This window comes from Oculina patagonica, chromosome 12 (genome assembly GCF_052425735.1).
Source record: "Oculina patagonica isolate OP01 chromosome 12, crgOcupat, whole genome shotgun sequence".
NCBI lineage: Eukaryota > Metazoa > Cnidaria > Anthozoa > Scleractinia > Oculinidae > Oculina > Oculina patagonica.
In genome coordinates, this window is record NC_135769.1 from 1,367,196 (window position 1) to 1,388,385 (window position 21,190).

Genomic DNA, 21,190 nt, shown 5'->3' on the forward strand with positions numbered 1-21,190 from the left:
TAACAGAGTCGAAGCTATTACTGTCGCGAAAAGTGAACTTGTTTGTGACTTTCGGGGTGGCGCGTAGCGAATGTTGCAACTGACTTATCCCGGGAATAAAAGGGAAAATAAAGAATTGGAACAAACCTGCGGTGCCGGTTTTATGAGATTGTAGTAATACGCAAAACGCGAACTACACGAGCGTGTGAAGCGCGCGTCCTTCGCGTTGGTAGCTGAAAAAAATATCTCCCGCGTGCGAGACTCGCGAGAAGACGCGAGAAGTACTGCAAGTAACGAAGGAGGAGGAGTGGGCTCAAGGTTAAGATCACTAGTTCCCGGTCTCCTACACGGCCGAGCAGGATATTTGTTTCGGATTATTCCGGTTTCCCGTGGCTTGATCGTTGATATGTATTGCAGCGTTGTTTTGCATGTTTTTACGTTCTTGGTAGTTCTTCAGAGTATTTTCAAGCTTAAATTATCAGTGCTTGCTTGCACGGAAGACTTTGAATGTCGTCAAAGGCAAAACTCTTCAGCTACAAGCATTTGTTGTTCGGGTTCTTGCAAGCAATGGTGGAAGTGCCCGGGCGGCTGTTTCTCTGATGATACTTGCGATGGCGGAAAGATTTGTTTTCGTAACCGCTGCGAAGATCCAGATATCGACTTTCCTGCTTACTGTAGCGTAGACATAGATTGTACTGAACAGGAACAATGTGAATCTGGTCAATGTAAGCCTGCTCCACGTCCAGTTACCCCAGGCAATTCCGACGACGTTCAAGTAAGCTTTCATTTCGATCCACTCATTCTTATTATCGTTGGAAGCGCCGTTGGCTCCTTGATCTTTCTTGGTGTGGCTGGGTACGTCTCGTACCGTTGTTTTAAGCGACACAGAAGACGAAGATTATCCCGAGGAGCATATACTGCGCCAAGTCGCCTCAGCCATGGTGTTAATTCGTTTTCGCCTTCAGGTAATGAAGTTGAAATTTACGCTCTGTATAGACAACAGCACAGACCCAGGCCGACATTAAGTGGAAGTAGTGGCTTTTCCTATCCTCAAAGACCGCCTCCTGAATATGATTCATTAACACTAGACAGTAATTTGGAAGTGGAATCTTCATCACCGCCACCTTATGATAATGTTGGTAGGACTCCCTCAAGGACATCTGATGAAGCACAGGTTTGAAAGAGTTTCTGTTTATATTTGTTTGTTTTTTTGTTATTTAGTAGGAGATGAAGAAGATTGAGTAGGTGATTTTACTCTTCTTCTTGGGTACAAGAACATTTATGGGCCTTTTAAATCTTGTGAGCATATGATTCATAATATTGTCAAATTCACCAAACTGCTGCCCATCACCCCACCCCCACCCCACCCCTACCAGTTCAAAAATCAAGGGTAAGACGATCAATGTTAAGCAGCAGGAGGGAGAGGCCGGGCATTTGAACTTAGCTGAGCCTTTCTGTTCAAATGCCCAATCCCAGAGCATTTGTGGATGTTGAAAAGAGTCACAACTCTTGAATAAAATGTTGAAAGAAAGGCTATTAAAACAGTCAAAATTACCCATTACAGGCAAACAATTGCTGCCAAATCCCCTGCCTATGCTTGGCCTCCCCCCCAGTGACTTAACATTGATAGGTGCATAACCACTTACTACTCTAGCTCTATACCCGTGCCACAACAGTGCGGGAAAAAAGGGTTTTAAGAGTTATTGATTATTAACTAGTGACTTGAAAACTACCGGTACATGCTCAGTCGATTTGGGGAGATAAGATGTCACCATAAACTAGTGGCTGTCCCCTTCTCCCACCCCCTGATCGATAGATATTAAAATATTTATTTGTTCAAGTTCCAAATTTGAGAATTTCGGGTAAGGGTATAAAAGTGCATCACAGACATTGCTTAGCAAGTACAACCACGCTCAATGTTTTTTGAAAAGATCTTTTTAGCTTTACAGTTGTTATTTGTAACCTGTAGCAATCCTTTAGAAACACAGAACCTTTTTCGAGAAGACAAACTACATACATGTACAGGTGAACTTTGTGTTTTTTACAGGCAAAATTCAAATGTACAAGAAATATTTATCTGTTTGTCGGGTTGTAAAAGTTGGCAGCAATACACATTTATAATATCTATAATTTGTTTAACACCTGTGGGAGTTATAAGGGTGTTATTGGAGAACGGTAGTGGTCAATATCAGTTAAAAATGTAAAAAAAATTCAATAAGAGCACGAGGAATGCTGTTCTGTGACAGGAAAATTAAATATGTCAAAATGCTGTCAGAATTTTTTTTTAATTCAACCTTGGCAGGATTACAAAATGTTCTAATGGACAATTTAAACAAAGTATGAATATTCAAACAAACAAAATTAGACATTTTGGTTGCTTTTGGGGTAGTAGAAGCATGTGGCTTGCCATTGCTGTGTAGAAAATTTGACATTTTTAGGTTTTAGTGTAACAAAATGCTTTGGAAATTCTCTGAAATGCTTAATTTTGTCCTTATAGTAATTATTGGCTGCAGGAACTGTTTGGACAGTTCTTGTAACGTTTAAATTAAAATACTACTTGCTTATTTACAAAAGATTTGAGTTATTGGGAGCTTTGAGTTATAGAGAGTTCAAGTTATCAATATTCAATTGTATATTATCACAAAATTATGAAATAAATGTGATAATAAATTCATGTGAGGTGCTGAGAATGGAAGAACTGTTTTATATTCACTACTTCTCCATTTACAACCTTCTTTTTTGGTGTTCACTTGTATACAGCAACTTATGTCTGAAATATTGTTAGATTCCTACAAGCTTAACTCATGTAGAAGATTCCTGCAAGCTAAACTGATTGAGACCTATCCTTTAGAACATAGTAATTGTTAATCTGTTTCCTAGAAAACATCTAAAATATGAAATATTAATAAATATATATTTCGTTTTTTGTTATTTTTGCTGGGAATAAAGTTTTGTCTGCACAGTAGATATGTTGCCAAGATTTGTCAAAACTTGAGCCAACTAAAGATCATATAATTTGCATAAAACCGCTGTAAGTCAAAACATGACAATTTTCATTTCATGTTGTTTTTATTTTTGATGTTATTTTAAGTGCTCTTGCATACAATCCTGTAAACTGGGTGGCTTGTACTGTTTCATTGTTTTTTTTTTTTTGGGGGGGGAGGGGTTTTAAAGATTGTGTAAGGTGCAGTTAGTCATTTGAGTTCTCTAAATGTAACACCTACAAACTAAGACAAAAGTAGTTGACACATTGACTTCGCTTTGCAGTTTTTATGACAAATTTACCACTTTTTTAAATTTCATGACAGTCTTGCTAAAACACCCCTCTTAACCCTCCAAACTTGTTTATTTTTTGGCCATTTGGCCACCTACTGTTCAAGTTTGTTCACCAGTGAAAAATTTTAGTTGCTAAATTAAGATCGTGTTCTTTAATCCTTCTTCTTATTTTTAGTCGCCAGACTGGTGACTGTGGTTCCAATTTTATTAGTTGCCAGCTCCAAAATTTTAGTCGCCATGGCAACTAGAATGGTCTTAACTTGAAGGGTTGCCTCTCCCCCCATCCAATGATTGCAGCAAAGACCTCCCAAAAACAAACTACAACATTGTTAGGGGGTGGGGGGGGGGGAGGGTTGGAAAAGTGGGGCGAAAGGGTGAAATTAGACCAAGTTACAATAAAATAAGCCCTAAATTGATTATGTGCAACACTTTTGTCAATGGTTGTAGCATGGTACTGGTAATTTAAATTGAGAACACATCTTCATTTTATAAATATTCTGTTTAGTATTGTGCGTAAGAAACTACGCTGGCTACCTGCCTGCTGTCGTATAATTTATAAAAGGCTTTTACTGGTCTACAAAGTCTCCACTATCACACCTCTCAACAAACATTAAGTTCATCTTCTCAGCACAACTTTTCTTCCTATTATTAATATTTTTATTGTAAAGCACAATGGGAAATTTTTTGAAGTTTGGCATTATATAAATACTTTATTATTATTATTATTAAGTTGCCGTTCCACTTACATTCAATAATTAAGTTGAAATTAATGCTGTGGTTTTCTTTCAGTTGTAGCTGATGGGCAAGGGTTGAAATCTTAAGGATGCTGAAAGTTGAAATCTTAAGGATGCTGGTGAAACAACACTTCTAAGAAGTTAACGAACTGTGGGTTTTATGGGATTATTTCGTTAATGTAACTTTGCAGCTTAATTTAAGTTATTTTGGTGTAAATATAAACACGCTAAGTTACAGCAAAAAGCAGAAATTGAAGTTGCAGCTTTTAATTTACCGGCTGTTTCCAAATACACTTTTCATCTCCTTAAATAAAGGTCTCTCCTTATTTCTGTAAATATGTATCATTTGCATGTTTACGTATTGTATAGAGCCTGAGGGCATAATTTTCATGAGCTTGACTTGGAATTTTGAGTTAAAGTTTCAAGTTTGAGTTACTCGAAAACTTGCAATATAGTACTGTTAGTTGTTTTTGTTTATTTTTGCTCAAGCTCTTATACTTGTAAATTAATTAATTTTTATTAATACTTGACACTAATCAATAGGCTAATTTCAAATTACGCTCTACTGATCCTAAACAAAGGAGTGAAGTCGAGGTTGAGGGGAATAAAACAAAAGAAAATTCAAATTATTCCCCTGAGCCTCGACTTAATTCCATTGTTTGTGATCAGTGGAGCGGAATTCGAAACTAGCCTATTAATGTTAGTGTAATATTTTTTGAATGAAATGTTAGCCACAGGCAAAAAAGGAGCAAATTCCAAGCAAAAACAAAATGCTTGAATGATTTATGTTTGGTTATGTTGAGATACGGCACTGTATCTTTGAGGTCTTTGATTTATCAGTAACTTCCCTTGAATATGAATTAAGCTGGATTTTCCCGGGCAACTTTCATGTGACAACATTTATTTGCTCGTGTAGATATGAAAAATATATTCTTTGACAAGCTGGAGTGTTAGCTTTTACATCATATAATATGTGGCAAATATTGCGTAAGCAAATGGTGTCCAATCTCTCACTGGGCACTATGGGCGTGTATCTTTGTGTGTATCTCTGCTGTCCAAGGTCATTAATGGTGCACCAAACTTTGAACTGCCGACAAATAATTGTGCCATCTACATGATCAAATATCTTTGTCATACAAAAAATGTCAGATAAACATTGCCCATAAAAACCCAGCTTTAGGGTCTTTCTTTGAGACATTTTAAAATATAATATTGCATATACAATATGCTTGTGTATAAAATTGACACGTAAAAGTAACAAACATTTAATCCTGCCCGGTTTTCCTTCGTTTCGCCCCACGTAAGAATATACAGACAGTAAATATCATTACACTTTACTTTTAAGTGTCACATGATAGGATAGGGTCTTCTTATTGAGGTTCTTAGTGATATGCAAACTCTGAAATTCAAAATCCAAGCAATTATTGCATTTTTCGCTGCCATCAATCATAATAATGGCGGCAACCAATGAAACATGTAAAACAGAAACAAACAAAATGGATTGAAATCTACCAATCTCAACTCTCGGACGTGGCCAGGTTGAAGTACACTTCTGTTTCCAAAAAGGTCCGCTAAGATGATTGACGGCAGCAAAAAGTGTAAACCAATGGTTGAGAATTGAATTTCAGAGTGTGCATATCACTGAAGACTGCAATAGGTTATATAGACTAAATGTTACATATTTTTAAAAACTTTATTTTGTTAGCCTCTCTGCGAATGGTTAAGCCATGTTACATTTATCAGTCAAATGAGCTGGGTCATGGTTTTTTGGGTGCAGATATTTTTTCCAGTCTTAAAGTGGAATGCTGAACAAATCTCAGCACATTTTAGAACAATGTGCACAATATGTTTGAACCTTAACCGATTGTATTTGACTTCCTGACCATCAGGGCCCGGTTGTTCAGAGCATGATTAAGCTAATCCAGGATTAGCATGAAATTTGATTTCAATTTTATAACATTTCGTTGAGGTTTTCTGTTAATATTTTCTGTCCCCCAGTTTTAAACGTGGAACAATCTCAAACTTCTCAAAACATTAGCTATGGAAAACCCTTTAAAACAAGAGAAATTAAACCTCGATCATCTTTTAATCCTGGGTTAGCGTTAATCGCCTTTCGAACAACCCGGCCCAGACCATCACTTTTTAATTTGTTTTTAAAATCAAAGAGTAGATTGAACATGGAGTCCACAAATACCATGACCTACAAAAATGTTTTGAAGAATTCTGAGTTAAGTTTTTCTATTTATTTATTTCTATGTAAACTCATTGGTTTCTATGTGAATGATGTTTTGCAGTTAAAATTTTGTTTGTGGATCTCTGCACATTAATACAACATTACCAAGCAAATTTGTAAGTGGCTGTTAAATTTATGTCAGTTAATTTTTTCTGTATCTGTTTGTATCAGTGACTGCTCTGTACAAATAAAATAAAGACAAGTTAAAGACTAAAGAACAAAAATATAATTCTTGCAAATGCAAGTTAATACTTTTGCTCAATGTAGCAGTATGCATTAAGTCGTTAAGGTTCAGATTGGATGGGTTGCATTTAACAATCCATTTTTGCAAAAAGTTAAACATCAGTCTGTGTATAAGAAAGGGCTAGGCAATGCAATACCGTATAACGCAATCAATGTGCACGCAATTCTCTGTACTCTTTTTTTGCTGAGAAAATCACATTAAAAAACACGTGACAAACGTTTCCGCAGAACGCCCCCAAAACTTGATACTGTAAAAGTCAAAAGATCCGATACCAGTATTCATTATCAAATTGTAAAATGGCGTTCTTTGGTAAAAAATTGTATAAAATTATAAGGTTTCGGCAGCCAGTCTGCTGTCTTCGACGGAAAAAAAGGTATAAAATGGACCTTAATTTTTTTATCACAGTTTTTTATCCGCCACAGACAGCAGACTGGCTGCCGAAAGGTTATAATTTTATACAAATTTGTACCAGAGAACGCTTTTTACAATATTATTTCGGTGCAAGTAATTGGCAAGTTTCGTACTGTTTTTAAATTGAATACTCACTTTATCTTATTATAGAAAATTAACGCTTGTGTTAATTAAGGTATTTGAAATTAACGCGACTTAAATTAACGCTAATCGAAGGAAAAATTACTTCCCAATAAAGGAAATGAACAGGAAAAAGAGGGGAACATTTCAAAATGAATGAAATTAACACGACGTACACAAAGAAAAACACTTGTTGAGACAACAGGAACAAGTTAACTTCAACACTAGGCGTATAATCCGAGACGGAAACAATGTTCATGGTGCTAAACCCCATGTGTATGGTTTTAGCGAAGGAATCTGACCGCTTCGAGCGTCCACCCTGATAAAATATTGTTTTTTCTTAAAGGATTAGAACGTATCGGGAAATTGGGGCCAAAATAATGGAAATTGAGGTCGCGGAAATTAACGCTCTACTTTATTAACGGTGCGGAATTTAACGTTAACAAAATTTTTTGAAATTCGCGTTAATTTCCTATAATAAGGTATTTGTTGATCTTTGTAAATAGGATTCATTCACACAGCTACTCTATGGTAACTTTTCAATGAAGAGATGGTTTTAAAAGACTCCTAAAAGGAATCTTCTTTCAGGCATAATGGTATATCTTAACATTTTTTTTTTCATGTAAATAGATGTAAATAGATTTTAAATTTAAATTTTCCTTTTTACAATTTTTGTTTCTCGAAGATATTAGCCTTTTTCAGGCTACTCTACAATTCGAGTTTAAATAAAGTTCATGTTATGTTATGTTATGTTATGGTATAATTAATACCAATATTCATCTCGTGACCTCTCGTTAATTGCAAAAAGAGCATTACACTATTTTCTAATTTTATCATAGTTTCCATGGCAGCTGACGTATTCGAATACATGTAACGGTCGAGGAGATAAAAGAAAATTCAAATTACTTCCGTGAACCTCGACTTAGTTCTTTTGTTTGTAATCAGTGGAGCGTAATTCAAAACTAGTCTATTTTCTTGTGTAACTCGATTGGGCACTAGGGTTTTTGTTGTTTTCATACGAAGAGCATACAGGGTTGATGCATATTTGGTCGCTTTCGCTTTGTTTGGCCTTAAGCTGCCACACTTCCAGCGTTCGTTCACAGCAATGCCAGGACGATCAGCAATGTGATCAAGGGAAGGTGTGCTGTGGTATTTGTGCTTCGCGAAGCATATGCGGTCGGCCATGTGTTAGTGACGCAGATTGCTCATATGGAGAAGAATGTAACTCAGGGAGCTGCCAAACTACAACTTCAGCACCATCCTTCCATATCACAACACTTAAACAGTCCACATCTTTCCCGCCTGATTACGAGAACTGCTTATGGGAGAGTGACTGTTATGGAAGTTCAATATGCCAAGACGGGCAATGTGTAAAAGATCGCAATAAAGAGGCATTTCAAAGCAAGCTCACTCACATTGTGCTTGCCGTCGCTGTAGCGTCAGTAGGCAGTTTAAGATACGCTACGGCGAGGTGCTACTACGGCGACCGTAACCGAAAAGGTCTGGGGAGAGTACGTCTCGGCAGTCCGCCAAATTTAGTGTAAAAGCAAGGCGAAATACAAAGAAACATAGGCTAAGGAGTTGAATAACACTTTTATTTAGTTTTCCACAGCCGAATGGCTTCGCTCAAAAAATATATAGTTGTTGTTTGCTATGCTAGGACTAACAGAATAGTTCTGAGCGAAAGATTCTTTCTACAGCAGCAATACACAACAACACAACAACAATTTTAATTGTTTTTGTTGTTGTGATGCTGCTGAGAAGAACCCCAGAAACTGAGCTAGCATAGCAAACAACAAAAAATCGATGAAATGTTAAATTTTAAAAATACGAATATCGCAAAGATTACCGAGTTATGAACTGAAATATACCAGTACTCATCGAAGCAAAATGGTAGCGGATACTTATACAGCTATAGTATATCTCCACTAAACTGTGAAGGCAAAAAAATCGCACGCTCAACAAGAGTACTTTTCTTGTCCATACCGACACTTGCACCGAACGAATTCGTCAAATTCAGGATAAGACTTTTTAAGCTTATGAGCGACAAACGCGACAATTGTTCGACTACAATTAAATTCAATGGATACAATATTCGTTGGAACTCTTAAAATGCTGAGAAACCCGGCGAAAAAGGACAGAGAAGCGAATAAAATCCGACGTACTACCACTACGGCAAAACCTCCCGACTCACGTAGTCAGATTTCACTCTACGGCTGGACGTGACTGACTGACATGCGCAGTATCTTATATTTGGAGAAAATTACTTCCGGCAGCCGTAGTAGCGCCTCGCCGTAGCGTATCTTAAACTGCCTAAGTGTTTATATGCGTGTATCGCGTGCGCAGAAGAGCAAGAAAACCACCTGTACTCGCGACGCAAAATGCTCCGCCAACTGGAGTGACAAGGGAAGCAACAAATACGACACACGCCACTGAACATGAATTACATGATGTTTCTAATGGCGCAACTGTGATCGCGGTGGAAGAATTGAACGATGATTCTCCTCCTTTGCCTCCAGGTGCCCCGCCACCGTACAGTTCACTGGAATTCGAGCACGCTGAGCCAGAACTGCCACCGCCGAGCTACGACGAAGCTGTCAGGAATTCTACCATGGTTCCAGTGTAGTTAACAGAATTTACGAATTGATCCACCCACCGGCTCTATGGTAGCTTATAGTTCACCACTAAATTTTCTCCGATTCTGATTGGTTTAAATTGAACACGTGACGCGATAGTGCCCGTCCGCCGGAGGGCACTATCAGCCCATAGTGCCCTCCCGTGAAAAAATGCCCGGATCGATAGTGCCCGCCCGTGACTGTTTTTTGTAAACAAGCCGCCTGCAGCTAAAAAAACCCAACCAAATTCACTGCATTTAGTGGGTTTCTCGTCTGGTTTTGTTTCGTTTATTAAATTTCGCTTTCAATTGAGTTTTTTATCCTCAAAAGTAAAAATAATTTACGATGCTTGTTTTTGTATGTGATAAAAATTTGAAACCCTGCGCAGCGTAGGTGCTGAATGTATAAATGAAAAAAAATGTAAATACTACGCTGTAGTCAAAAAAACTATTCCCTATTGTTTTTGTATGTGCGCGCGGAACAAAATTTAGTGGTGAACAATAAAAACAATAGAGTGTTTCTGTCTCGGAACTATCGGTCTGATAGTTGCCCCTTGGAAATTTGATGTTCTTAAAACTAGCATATTAGCCCTCGAAGCTTCGCTTCTCGGGCTAATATTTGTTTTAAGAACATCAAATTTCCGCGGGGCAACTATCAGCCGATAGTTCCTCGACAGAAACACTCTATTGTTAAATTATTGGTACTAATTTTCACGTCGCTTTAATTTCGATGCGAAAAATACCTCCCCCCAGAAGACCCATTCACTGACAACGAGCCCGCTCCAAGAATTGATTAGAAACCCAGGAACTTTATGTCAATGGTACACATAGCTCTAGTCTAATTCACAGCTACAATATAATAATTATGTATTAAAATATGTATTATACAGTTGCAAAGAACGTTAAGCGTAAGGATAGTGTCTTTGACTATGCCTATAATACACGATGCGGTTACTATAGTTTGGTTTTGTTGTGATTGACAATTTTCTGCAATAAGAAGTGTAAAATAATAAAATTCTCAAAATAAAATGTTTTTTTTTTTAATTTTTGCGAAAATAAATTTCCTAAGAAAATAGTTTTGCACCCAAATCGCGAAATTAAAGACCCGCGAAATATGTCGAGCTTTTTTTTCGCGAAAATAGCCCGCGAAAATTAGTACTTTCACACTGTCATGACCTCCTTTGTTTTGTAAACATTGGCTAAAAAGTGGCATTACACTATGTTTTAATTTTATCTCTTTTATCATGGTAGCTGTGACGTCTTTGGAAACGAACGAATCATACGAAGGGTAAATCAATTCTCTTGTGTAACTCAAAGGAGTTTATTGCCTGATTTTCTCAGCTGCACTACTGGGGTTTTATTTTGTTGTTTTTACACGAAGACGATACAGTGTAAATGCATATTTGGTCGCTTTCGCTTTGCTTGGCCTTAAGCTACTACACTTGTAGCGTTCGTTCACAACGATGTCAAGATGATCAGCCGGGTCTCAGCAATGTAATCAAGGAGAAGTGTGCTCCCCCCGCCCCCCCCCCCCCCCCCCCTCGAAACTCGATAAAAGTACTTGCCAAGTTTCGTGACTTAAAAATAGGTTTGAACTGAATATTCTCTCTATTTGTAATGGAATCCATTCACACAGGAACTCTTTGATAACTTTTCAATGCAAATTAACACTACCAATATTCAATACGTGAGCTCTCGTGTTTTTTAAAAATTGGCTGAAAAAATTGTGCATTTTAATACACTATTTTCTAAGTTTATCATAGTTTCCATGGCATGACCTAACTCGAATAGCGCTCTACTGATCCTGCACAAAGGAGTGAAGTCGAGTTTCAGCAAAACAAAAAAAAAAGACAAATGTTTTCCCAGAACCTCGACGTTATTCATTTGTTTGTGATCAGTGGAGCTTAATTCGAAACTAATCTATTTCCTTGTGTAACTCGAAAGTGTTTATTGCATTATTTTTTCGGGCACTAGGCTTTTATTTTGTTGATTTTCACTCGAAGACGATACAAAGATGACGCATATTTGGTCGCTTTCGCTTTTCTTGGCCCTAAGCTACTACACTTGCAGCGTTCGTTCACACCAATGCGACGTCGATCAGGAATGTGGTCAAGGGGAAGTGTGCTGTTGCTGCTTTTTTGGTCGTTTTTGTGCTTCGCGAAGCATATGCGGTCGGCCATGTGTAAGTGACGCTGATTGCTCATATGGGGAAGAATGTAACTCAGGGAGCTGCCAAACTACAACTTCAGCACCATCCTCCCATATCACAACACTTAAACAGTCCACGTACTCCCTGCCTGATTACGACTACTGTGTACGGAACAGTGACTGCGATGGAAGCTCGAAATGCATAGACGGGCAATGTGCAGAAGATGGGGGGCCATTTTCAGGAAGCGAAGGCAAGGTCACCGCTATTGTGCTTTCCGTCTGTGTAGCGTCAGCAGCTTGTTGCGTGTATTGCGGGTGTAAGCCGAGACGTAGAAAACCACCTGTACTCGCGACGCAAAATGCTCCGCCAACTAGAGTGGCGAGGGAAGCCACAAATACGACACACGCACGGCACCCGCGAATACGGCACACTGAACATGAATTGCAACAACGAAATTATTTTTCTAATGGCGCAACTGTGATCGCAGTGGTACAGTTGAACGAACATTTTCATCCTCTTTCTCCAAGAGCCCCGCCACCTTACCGTTCACTGGAATTCGAGCGTCAACAACGGAACGAAACAGGAGTGTCAAGCTTACGGAAAGCTACAAATACGACACACGCCACTGAACATGAATTGCATGCTGTTTCTAATGGCGCAACTGTGATTGCAGTGGCAGAATCAGAACGAGGATTCTGTTCTTTTTCCTCCAGGAGCCCCGCCATCTTACAGTTCATTGGAATGCGAGCGGCATGAAAACGATGAACTAGAACAAGCACCCCCGAGCTACGACGAGGCTGTCGGGAATTCTGCAATGGTTCACGTGTAGTTAACAGCGTTCACGAATTCATCCACACACCACCTCTATGGTACCATATTGGTACTAATTTTTGCGTCACTTTAATTTCGCGGTATTTGCGATTTAACAAAAAAAATTAAAGCGAGGCGGAAAAGATTCCCGCGAACTTTAATTAAAGTCGCGATACTTAATAGCTCAACTAGACTTTCGCGCTCTGTGAGCTCGGCATGTAAGCAAGTCTAACATAGCTCTGGTGTAATTCACAGCTATAATGTGATTTTTTGTGTGTTTAAGGCGAACGAGCGGCCCCCAGTGGGGTTAGTGCAATGGCCCTCAGACATAAATATATATTATACTGTTGGGAAGAACGTTAAGCATGGTACACGATGCAGTTTCTATAGTTTGGTTTTGTTGTAATTGACGATTTTCAGCGATAAGAAGGGTAAAATAATAAAATTCTCGAAATAATTTTTTTTTTCATTTTGGCGAAAATTAAAAATAATTTTACACCCAAAATAAATTTGTTCCCAAATCGAGAAAATAAAGACCCGCGAAATTTGCCGACTTTTTTTGGCGAAATTACAAGTGTAAGTGCCCGCGAAAATTAGTACCAATACTTTATATACTTTTCTCACTGTTCATTTCGTGACATTTGTTTTGTAAACATTGGCGCTAAAAAAGAGGCATTACACTATTTTCTAATTTCATCTCTGTTTCCATGGTAGCTGTGACGTCATTGGGAACGGACGAATCACACGAAGGGTAAATGAACTCCCTTGCGTCATTCGAGGGAGTTTATTGCCTCATTTTCTCGGGCGCACAACTGGGGTTTTATTTTATTGTTTTTACACGAAGACGATACAGAGTTGATGCATATTTGGTCGCTTTCGCTTTGCTTGGCCTTAAGCTACTACGCTTGTGTCGTTCGTTCACAACGATGCGACAACGATCAGCAATGTGATCCAGGGAAGGTGTGCTGCAGTGGTATTTGTGCTTCGCGAAGCATATGCGGTCGGCCATGCGTTCGTGACACTGATTGCTCATATTGGGAAGAATGTAACTCAGGGAGCTGCCAAACTCCAACTTCAGCACCAATTCATACCTTCCCGGACTGGATTGTACCGACCATTTACATCCCAACATTTAAACGGTTGACATACGCTCCGTTAACGTACGCCCCGCCGGATTACAGCGATTGCATCTGGGACAGTGACTGTTATGGAAGCTCGATATGCGAAGACGGTCAGTGTGTAGACAATGATCGCAACGAAGGGTCATTTTCATGGAGTGGAAGCAAGGTCATTGGTATAGTCTTTTTCGTGGCTGTAGCGACAGTGATTTCATGTTTGTATCACATGTGCAAGAGATCTAGAAAACCTCCCGTACTCGCGACGCAAAATGCTCCGCCAACTGGAGTGGCAAGGGAAGCCACAAACACGACACACGCCACTGAACATGAATTACAACAAGGAAATTCCGTTTCTAATGGCGCAACTGTGATCGCAGTGGCAGAATTGAACGAAGTTTCGCCTCCTCTGCCTCCGGGAGCCCCGCCGCCTTACAGTTCACTGGAAAACGCTGAGCCAGAACTGCCACCGCCGAGCTACGACGAGGCTGTCAGGAATAATTCAACAATGGCTCTCGTGTAGCTTATGACTCGCCTATATCGAACTGGGATTGTATTAGTTCAGTATTATAAATTAGATTAGACAGACTTAAAAGATATATTCCGGTTTTGTTTAAGTAATTTTAAATTTTGGTAACAAAAATACTCATTTTATACAGTAACGTGTTCTTCCAAAACAGATATGTCTGTGACGTGGCGTGCAAGTGCACAAAGGATCTTGAGCAGTTTTACAATTCATACCAGTCTCCATGCTATCCTTGTAATATTTAGATACAGTTTGATACAATTACTGCTTTATTCATTACTATATGACTGGTGTATGCGTAGTTACTTTTACTCCAACTCATGACATGTCAGCACATCATCATCATCATCATCATTATACAGTAAGGCCAGTGCAAATCAGACTGGATTGATTTCTAGATGGTGAGCAACCATAAATAACTTTGGTCAGTTTACACCCACTTTCAGTGTTATGTGCATAGCTATCTCTCTACAGCCATCTCTCGACACTGTCTTTCCATGTGCTGTTTGAAATGAGCCAATGAAAACCGATACATACCATTGTTGGTTTCATGCAAAATGCATACAGAAGGTCATGCAAGTCGGCTGTGATTGGCAGATTTTGATCCCTGTTATTTGTTTAGCATGAAAGATGGATGTGGATTAGAAACCCGCTATGCACGTAACACTGAAAGCAGGTGAAAGTCAAACTGTTCTGACTGTTAAAGATGTTTTTCTATGCAATTATAAATGGACCATTTGATGGAACTGGTTAGGATGCCCGTGAATTTCCAAAATCTGCAAACTAATTGGGCACTTAGGTTTCCAGTTATTGTTTCACCATGGGAGACTGAAAACAAATGGTACTGGATATAAAACAACCAAAACAAAAGGACTAACTCGAAAATGTAGTCCACAATTTCAAACCATGTTTCCCATTGAAATACTAATCCATTTTCTTTCCATATATGGTAAGCAACCCATAAGACATGTTTCTGGCATATCTCCAGTCAGTGCTACTGTAGTTTAAATGTTGTAATGTATTTGCCTATCGAGTGTGCGGTCTTAATTTGAACTTGTAGCTGAATTGACGTCTCTAAAAATAACCAGTTTTTATTTGAGTTAATCTATATATCAAAGTTATTCTTGTCCTGTACAGTCACTCACTTTCATGTTGGTCTCTTGTAAATAGTAGTTATCAAGGTTAAATCCCTACTGGTATCTGCCAGGGAACGTGCATTTGCCGCAACATGAGTATGGAAGGGTATGCACTTTCACAGGAAGACCTGTCTCATTCATTTTATTTTGCATTCCTAATGTTATTGTAATCAATCTGTGTATTATTTTTCCATTTTAAAAGTTCTTGGCCAGATTTGTAACTGGCAATTCTTGATGTGAAATATATAAAAGTTAATATTTTTTATAATAAACCTTTGGTTTTAAAAGTTAGTCAGAGCTTTCTTAATTTTTGGTGTAGATTAACTCCAGTCAGGATGTAAGATACTTTTGGTTTTCAGGGTTGGATTGCATATGGGTGACCATCACCAACATGTTGACCTTTATGGTACGTGTTAGACTGCAGACCGAGTGGTTGGATCTGTATACTGGCCAGGGTGGTTGTGTTGTGTTCTTTGGCAAGACACTATTTTGTCCTGGGAGGGGAGGGGGAAAAGGGTTTTTGGGTTTATTTTTTTTTTTGTTTTTTTTTTTTTGGGGAAAAAAAAACCCGGGGATGGTAAGTGCGCTGGACCCCGGATTGAGCCGTCGGGGTTCAAGGCTTAGCCAGGGCACTGCGTTGTGTTCTTGGGAAAGACGCTTTACTCTCATAGTGCTTCTCTCCATGCAGGTGTATAAATGGGAACTGACGAATTTACTGCTGGGGGTAACACTGAGATGGCTGATCTAGCATCCCATCGGAGGGGGGGGGGGTGGGGGGTGGGGAGTAAAGTCTACCTCATGCCTAGTGGCCCATGCAGGCCGGAGCTTATCCCGGTTTCTGTAGCATGAAGCGGCTAGGATTATTTCTTCTCCTCCCTGGATGGATGCAAGTCCATCGTAGGGTACCACCCCCAGCATTATTTCGCCGGTTCCCATTTATACACCTGGGTGAAGAGAGGCACTATGATGGTTAAGTGTCTTGCCCAAAAACACAACACAATGACCTCGGCCAGGCGCAAACCTGGACCGCCCTATCTGGTGTCCAGCGCACTAACCATTAGGCCACCGCGGGGAGGGGTTGGGGGGGAGTTAGAAATACTCCAAGTCGCTTCATGCTACAGAAACCGGGATAAGCTCTGGCCTGATTGGCCACTAGGGTGAACGAGACTTTATTATACTGGTGAACTGTTAGGGGACCTAAACTTACGTCTTGTTTTGCAGTAGCAGTACTTAACTGTTGCTTCGTGATAAGTTCTGGTGGTGCCTTATTATTTTGTTATAAAGTTCAATGTATGGGAATTTCCAGTGGCATTTCAGCGAAGTGGCTCTTGATCCACTGGCACTAAATCCGAGGAAACAAATATTGTAAACGAAACAAAAACCGTTCAATATACATAGGCACTTTATGGCGGCAAGGGGAGGGGGCAGGGGGGAGAGTACACTGGATCTCAAGTGACGGGGATGATCGAAGGATTTTTTGGGGGTTGAAAATTTTGATTCCGGGATTTTTTTTTTTTTTTTTTGGGGGGGGGGGGGGGGCAATTTGGCAAGTATTTTTGGGGTGGCTTGATTTAAGTAGGGATTTTTTGGGGTATTAAAAAAATTAGTTCGTGTCTCCTTGGTCGTTGTTTCTGTTTTTCTTTGTGTTATATCGTTCCCCATATACGGAAATTTAAGGGTCAGAAATTCGGCATGGGAATTTTGGGGGGTTAATTTTTGGTGCAGGGATTGTTTTGGGTTTTGTTGGAAGCCCTAGGGATTTTTGGAGGTCTTGATTTTTTGCCCCCATTCGATCAACCCGGCCGCTTGACATCCCAAGTATCCCCCTGGGGGGGGGGGGGCGGGGGTACTAAGGGACAAACCATTAGAAAAGTGATGGGGGGGGGGTATGGGGAATTCAGCTGGCATGAATGTTTTTTTACGCCCATTTTTTTGCGGGTAAAGCTCTCTGCTCGGATGTTTTTTACACAAGCTTACTTACTTACTCGATGTTTTTATACAATAGCCAGTAGGCAAGATATTGAAAGTCATCGGCGTAAGAAAAAATGCGGGACCGGGCGGAATGTAATTTGCTTTATGAAACTAGAGGGTGAGCGCCCTTAAGTTCTGGATGGAAACGTGCGCTACAAAACGCTTCTTTAATTCTCCTATTCATCCATAAAATGAGCGGTGGTTAGAACGGCCCACGAGAACTTGTGATTTGGGTGTTTCTTTATGTGTTCAGCTGGCTCGTACGTTGACACGAACCTCCAAGTTATACGTGCTGTTTCGCCAATATATGTTTGTCCACAATTACATGTGCCTTTGTACATGGAGTGTGACGGATGTATGTTTTTGTCTTTTAGTTGAAATATTGATTCAATCTTGCGCGTTTGCCAAATGATGAAATTCCATTTGGTATATGTATTTAGTTGCTTTATGAATCTTTTACTCTCCACTTCATTTACTCTCCACTTCACTTCATTTACTCTGCACTTTCACTCTTCACTCCATTCGTCGCACGTCATGTACAAAGGCACGTGTAATTGTGGACAAACATATATTGACGAAACAACTTGGAGGTTCGTGTCAACGAGCATCATTAAAATGGGCAGTTGGAGCCAGCTAAACACATAAAGAAACACCCAAATCATAAGTTTTCGTGAGAGGTTCTAACCACCGCTCATTCATGGATGAATAGAATAATTAAAGAAGCGTTTTACATCGCACGTTTCCATCCAGAACTTTACAAACAAGTCCAATCATTTGACCTAACCTTGTTCCCCATGGGAACTGGCATTACGTAACGGATGAAAGTCTAAACTGAAAAAACACCCAGCTTCATGCAGATTTCTACTCTGATGATGATCAAATAGATCGAAAACGTTCAGTGATACTTTAACAGCTTTAAACCTCAATTTTTTTATATCTCCACTATATATTTCGGCACAAAATTGATCTAATCAAGTGTAAAGGACTTAAAGGTAGACAAGTTTTAGTGTTTAACAGGATCTTTCCTTCAGTACGTTTTTTTTGCTTTGCCTTCCTCTTTGCATAAATTTTTTCTGGGCATTTTCCTTTACATGTTTTTTCCCACCCCTCCCATCACTTTCCTAATGGTCCGTCCCTAACCTGCTTTCAGGCTGCAAATGTTTCTGCGTAATGTAAGGGACGGACCATTATTTTCTTGGGAGGGGGGGATGAAAAATTTTCGTCTGCAAACTTTTGTTTTTAGTTTATGCACCTCTGCAAACGTTTTTGCAAACAGGCCCTGCAAACAATTTTTTTTTCAATATTTTTCATCCCCCCCCCCCCCCCTCCAAAAAAATAATGGTCCGTCCCTAAGCCGGCCTACTTTCCGTACCTTTTACTCTCGGTACCACGCCCCCTCCTTCCTTGGTGGGTCAGTCTGCGCTTTTTCTGTTGTACAATAATATGCAAGGCTGCATAACTTTTTCTTTTTCAATCTACCCCGCCATATCGCTCACAAAAACCATTATGGAAATTCACAAAATACAGAGATTAAAAGCCTCTGGTAAGGGGATGTACTGCTCTACAGAGGCCAATAAAAGATTATATTTTGATTAACATTTTCAATCTTTGTTTTATCCTAATAAATAATGAATTACCAATTAATATTTTAAATTGACGGCTTCCCAGCAATGTTGCTATCATTAGAGTTCTCAGTTGCATAAAAAAACTCACTAAAATGGAAATCATTAAAATTGTATGCTCCTAAGCAGGAGATGGACAGAGAACGCGACGGAAGCGATTTCAATTGGTCACAGTTTGCGTGTTGTACAAGCTATTTTCAGCAACGACCTTTTAAAACCACTCTTGGGGCCTGGGAATAAGAACACGATCTTTCAGATCCAACGGAGGGTCATTGGATACTTCCTTGTTAATCACAAGACGCCCTGTATTAGTTTGTACGATCTGTTGTGCTTTTGAAGATGTTAAAGCGCTGATGAATATCTGGTGGGTTTCGCTAGGCTTGGCCTTATTTTCCTACACTTGTAGTGCCCATTCACAAAAGGCATGTTTTTGTCTCGACACAGATTTTAAATGTTGTCAGGACGGCTGTACTTGGAGATATTTCCGCTGTTCGTGTGTGGAAGACACTGATTGCTCATCTAAAGAGATTTGTTACTCGAACAAATGCGTACCCTGTGATTCTAGTCTTGAAACGCACCCAAATTGTCCTACTGATCCGTATTCTTCATCACCTGCCCCTACCTCTTCAGCATACAAACATCCTGACAGCTGTGTTTGGGACAGCGACTGCGAAGGAAGCTCAGTTTGCAAAGGTGGACAGTGCCAAGAAGTATTTGGAGCGAGCGGAAGCTTAATCGTTCCAATAATCTGCCTGGTTGCTGTAGCTGTAACGCTTTTAATCTTGTATCATATGTGCAGGAAAAAATCACCTGGAGTCGTGACGCAAAATACAGGTACGACTCGTGCGACTGATCATGAAATGCAACAAAGAAATGCCGTGTCTAATGGCGCAGCTGTGATTGAAGTTCAAGACGATTCTTTGCGGCCATTGCCCGTGGGCGCTCCTCCGCCCTACACACCTCCTTTTCTTCCTGAAATAAATGCCGTTTACGATAATGGCGGAGCTGTGATCGAAGTCAATGAAGATTCTTCTGTTTTGCACCCGGGAGCTCCTCCACCGTATAGCTCACTGGAACTGGAGGGACAACAAAATGTCAGCGATGAACCAGAACAGGCACCGCCGAGTTATGATGAGGCTGTTAGGACTGTTAGGAATTCTGCAACGCTGTAGTGTATTTGAGTACAGTCAACTTCCGCCTTGTGGACAACTCGTTATTTTAGCGTTATTACGGACAGAAGTTGAAGTCCCGGCGAAGAAGAATTACGGAAAATAACTCTCGCTATTATGGACTTTCTCTATTTATACGGACACCAAGTTGCGGTCCCGAAGGTGTCCGTTATAGTGAGAGTTGACTGTACCCAGTGGCCAATTAGAAGAAAATACAGCTTATCGCATGCAGTAGTTAAACGTCGAACATGGAAGCAAGAGCTTACTTTTTTTAATTTTTTTTAATTTTTAATTTTTATTTAGATAATTGACGCCTTACTTACAATAATAAGTACACTTACAATAACAGCTAGCACAATACTTACAATACTTAAACACTAATAAGGACAACACTAATATGTCGTATTATTACAATACTTTTAATAATACGACAGAAGAAGAAGACAAAAAAAAGTACACTAGAAGCGCAAAAGAAAGGTATACAACCACACACACAATATATAGCTAGCAGCTGGCTTTGGGTAACAACAAAAGAGCCTATGTGTTTTCACTGCTACAAAAGGTGGTCCACTTGTTCCTATGTTTATTATAATTACCATTTCTGATAGCAATCTCTCTTTCTGATTGAATGAGAGAAAAGCAAGAGCTAACTGATTTAATTTAAGAAGAGCTAAGAAGCCCACCGTAAAAACTGTTATCTTTCAGTCTGGTCAATTAGTATGATTGTTGCTCATGTGATAGCGTTTTTATAAATTATTCTTGTATAGCCTAACTTAAGGTTTTTAAGTCGCGTTTTAAACTTTAAATTGTTTACTTAAATTTTTAAACTTTTTTTGTGTCACCAATTAGCACATCATTAGCACGGGGTCCGCACATTCAAGCGGTTTGACTGTTTGTAAGTTCGAATATAAGTAGTAGATAAAATATGAGCGGGAGATCTGTATGGGCGTTTACAATGGCGAGCCGACCATACAGTTCGGACGCGAAAATTTTATTCTACTAGTGAAATGAAAACTAGAAATTGAATGTAAAGTATTGTTATGCGAATCAGTAGAGATCTGTATCAAAAGTTAATGAATAC

General features: G+C 39.5%; 4 protein-coding genes across 4 annotated transcripts in view; all 4 read left to right on the top strand.

Moving 5' to 3' along the window:
• Positions 1-21,190, top strand: part of LOC144633775 (uncharacterized) — a 145,107-nt gene that overhangs the window by 33,349 nt on the left and 90,568 nt on the right. The gene's annotated exons all lie outside the window — the stretch shown is intronic.
• On the top strand, positions 59-6,616 carry LOC144633790 (uncharacterized). Its single transcript, XM_078492665.1, has 2 exons — positions 59-1,153; positions 4,045-6,616. The coding sequence occupies exons 1-2, from the start codon at positions 386-388 to the stop codon at positions 4,048-4,050; spliced, it is 774 nt and encodes a 257-aa protein (XP_078348791.1). The 5' UTR covers positions 59-385; the 3' UTR covers positions 4,051-6,616.
• LOC144633794 (uncharacterized) lies at positions 7,910-12,688 on the top strand. The gene is made up of 3 exons (XM_078492668.1): positions 7,910-8,438; positions 9,314-9,516; positions 12,474-12,688. Exons 1-3 carry the CDS (start codon positions 8,035-8,037, stop codon positions 12,587-12,589), a joined length of 723 nt encoding a protein of 240 aa, XP_078348794.1. The 5' UTR covers positions 7,910-8,034; the 3' UTR covers positions 12,590-12,688.
• On the top strand, positions 13,079-15,638 carry LOC144633789 (uncharacterized). Its single transcript, XM_078492663.1, has one exon. The coding sequence runs from the start codon at positions 13,429-13,431 to the stop codon at positions 14,206-14,208; it is 780 nt and encodes a 259-aa protein (XP_078348789.1). The 5' UTR covers positions 13,079-13,428; the 3' UTR covers positions 14,209-15,638.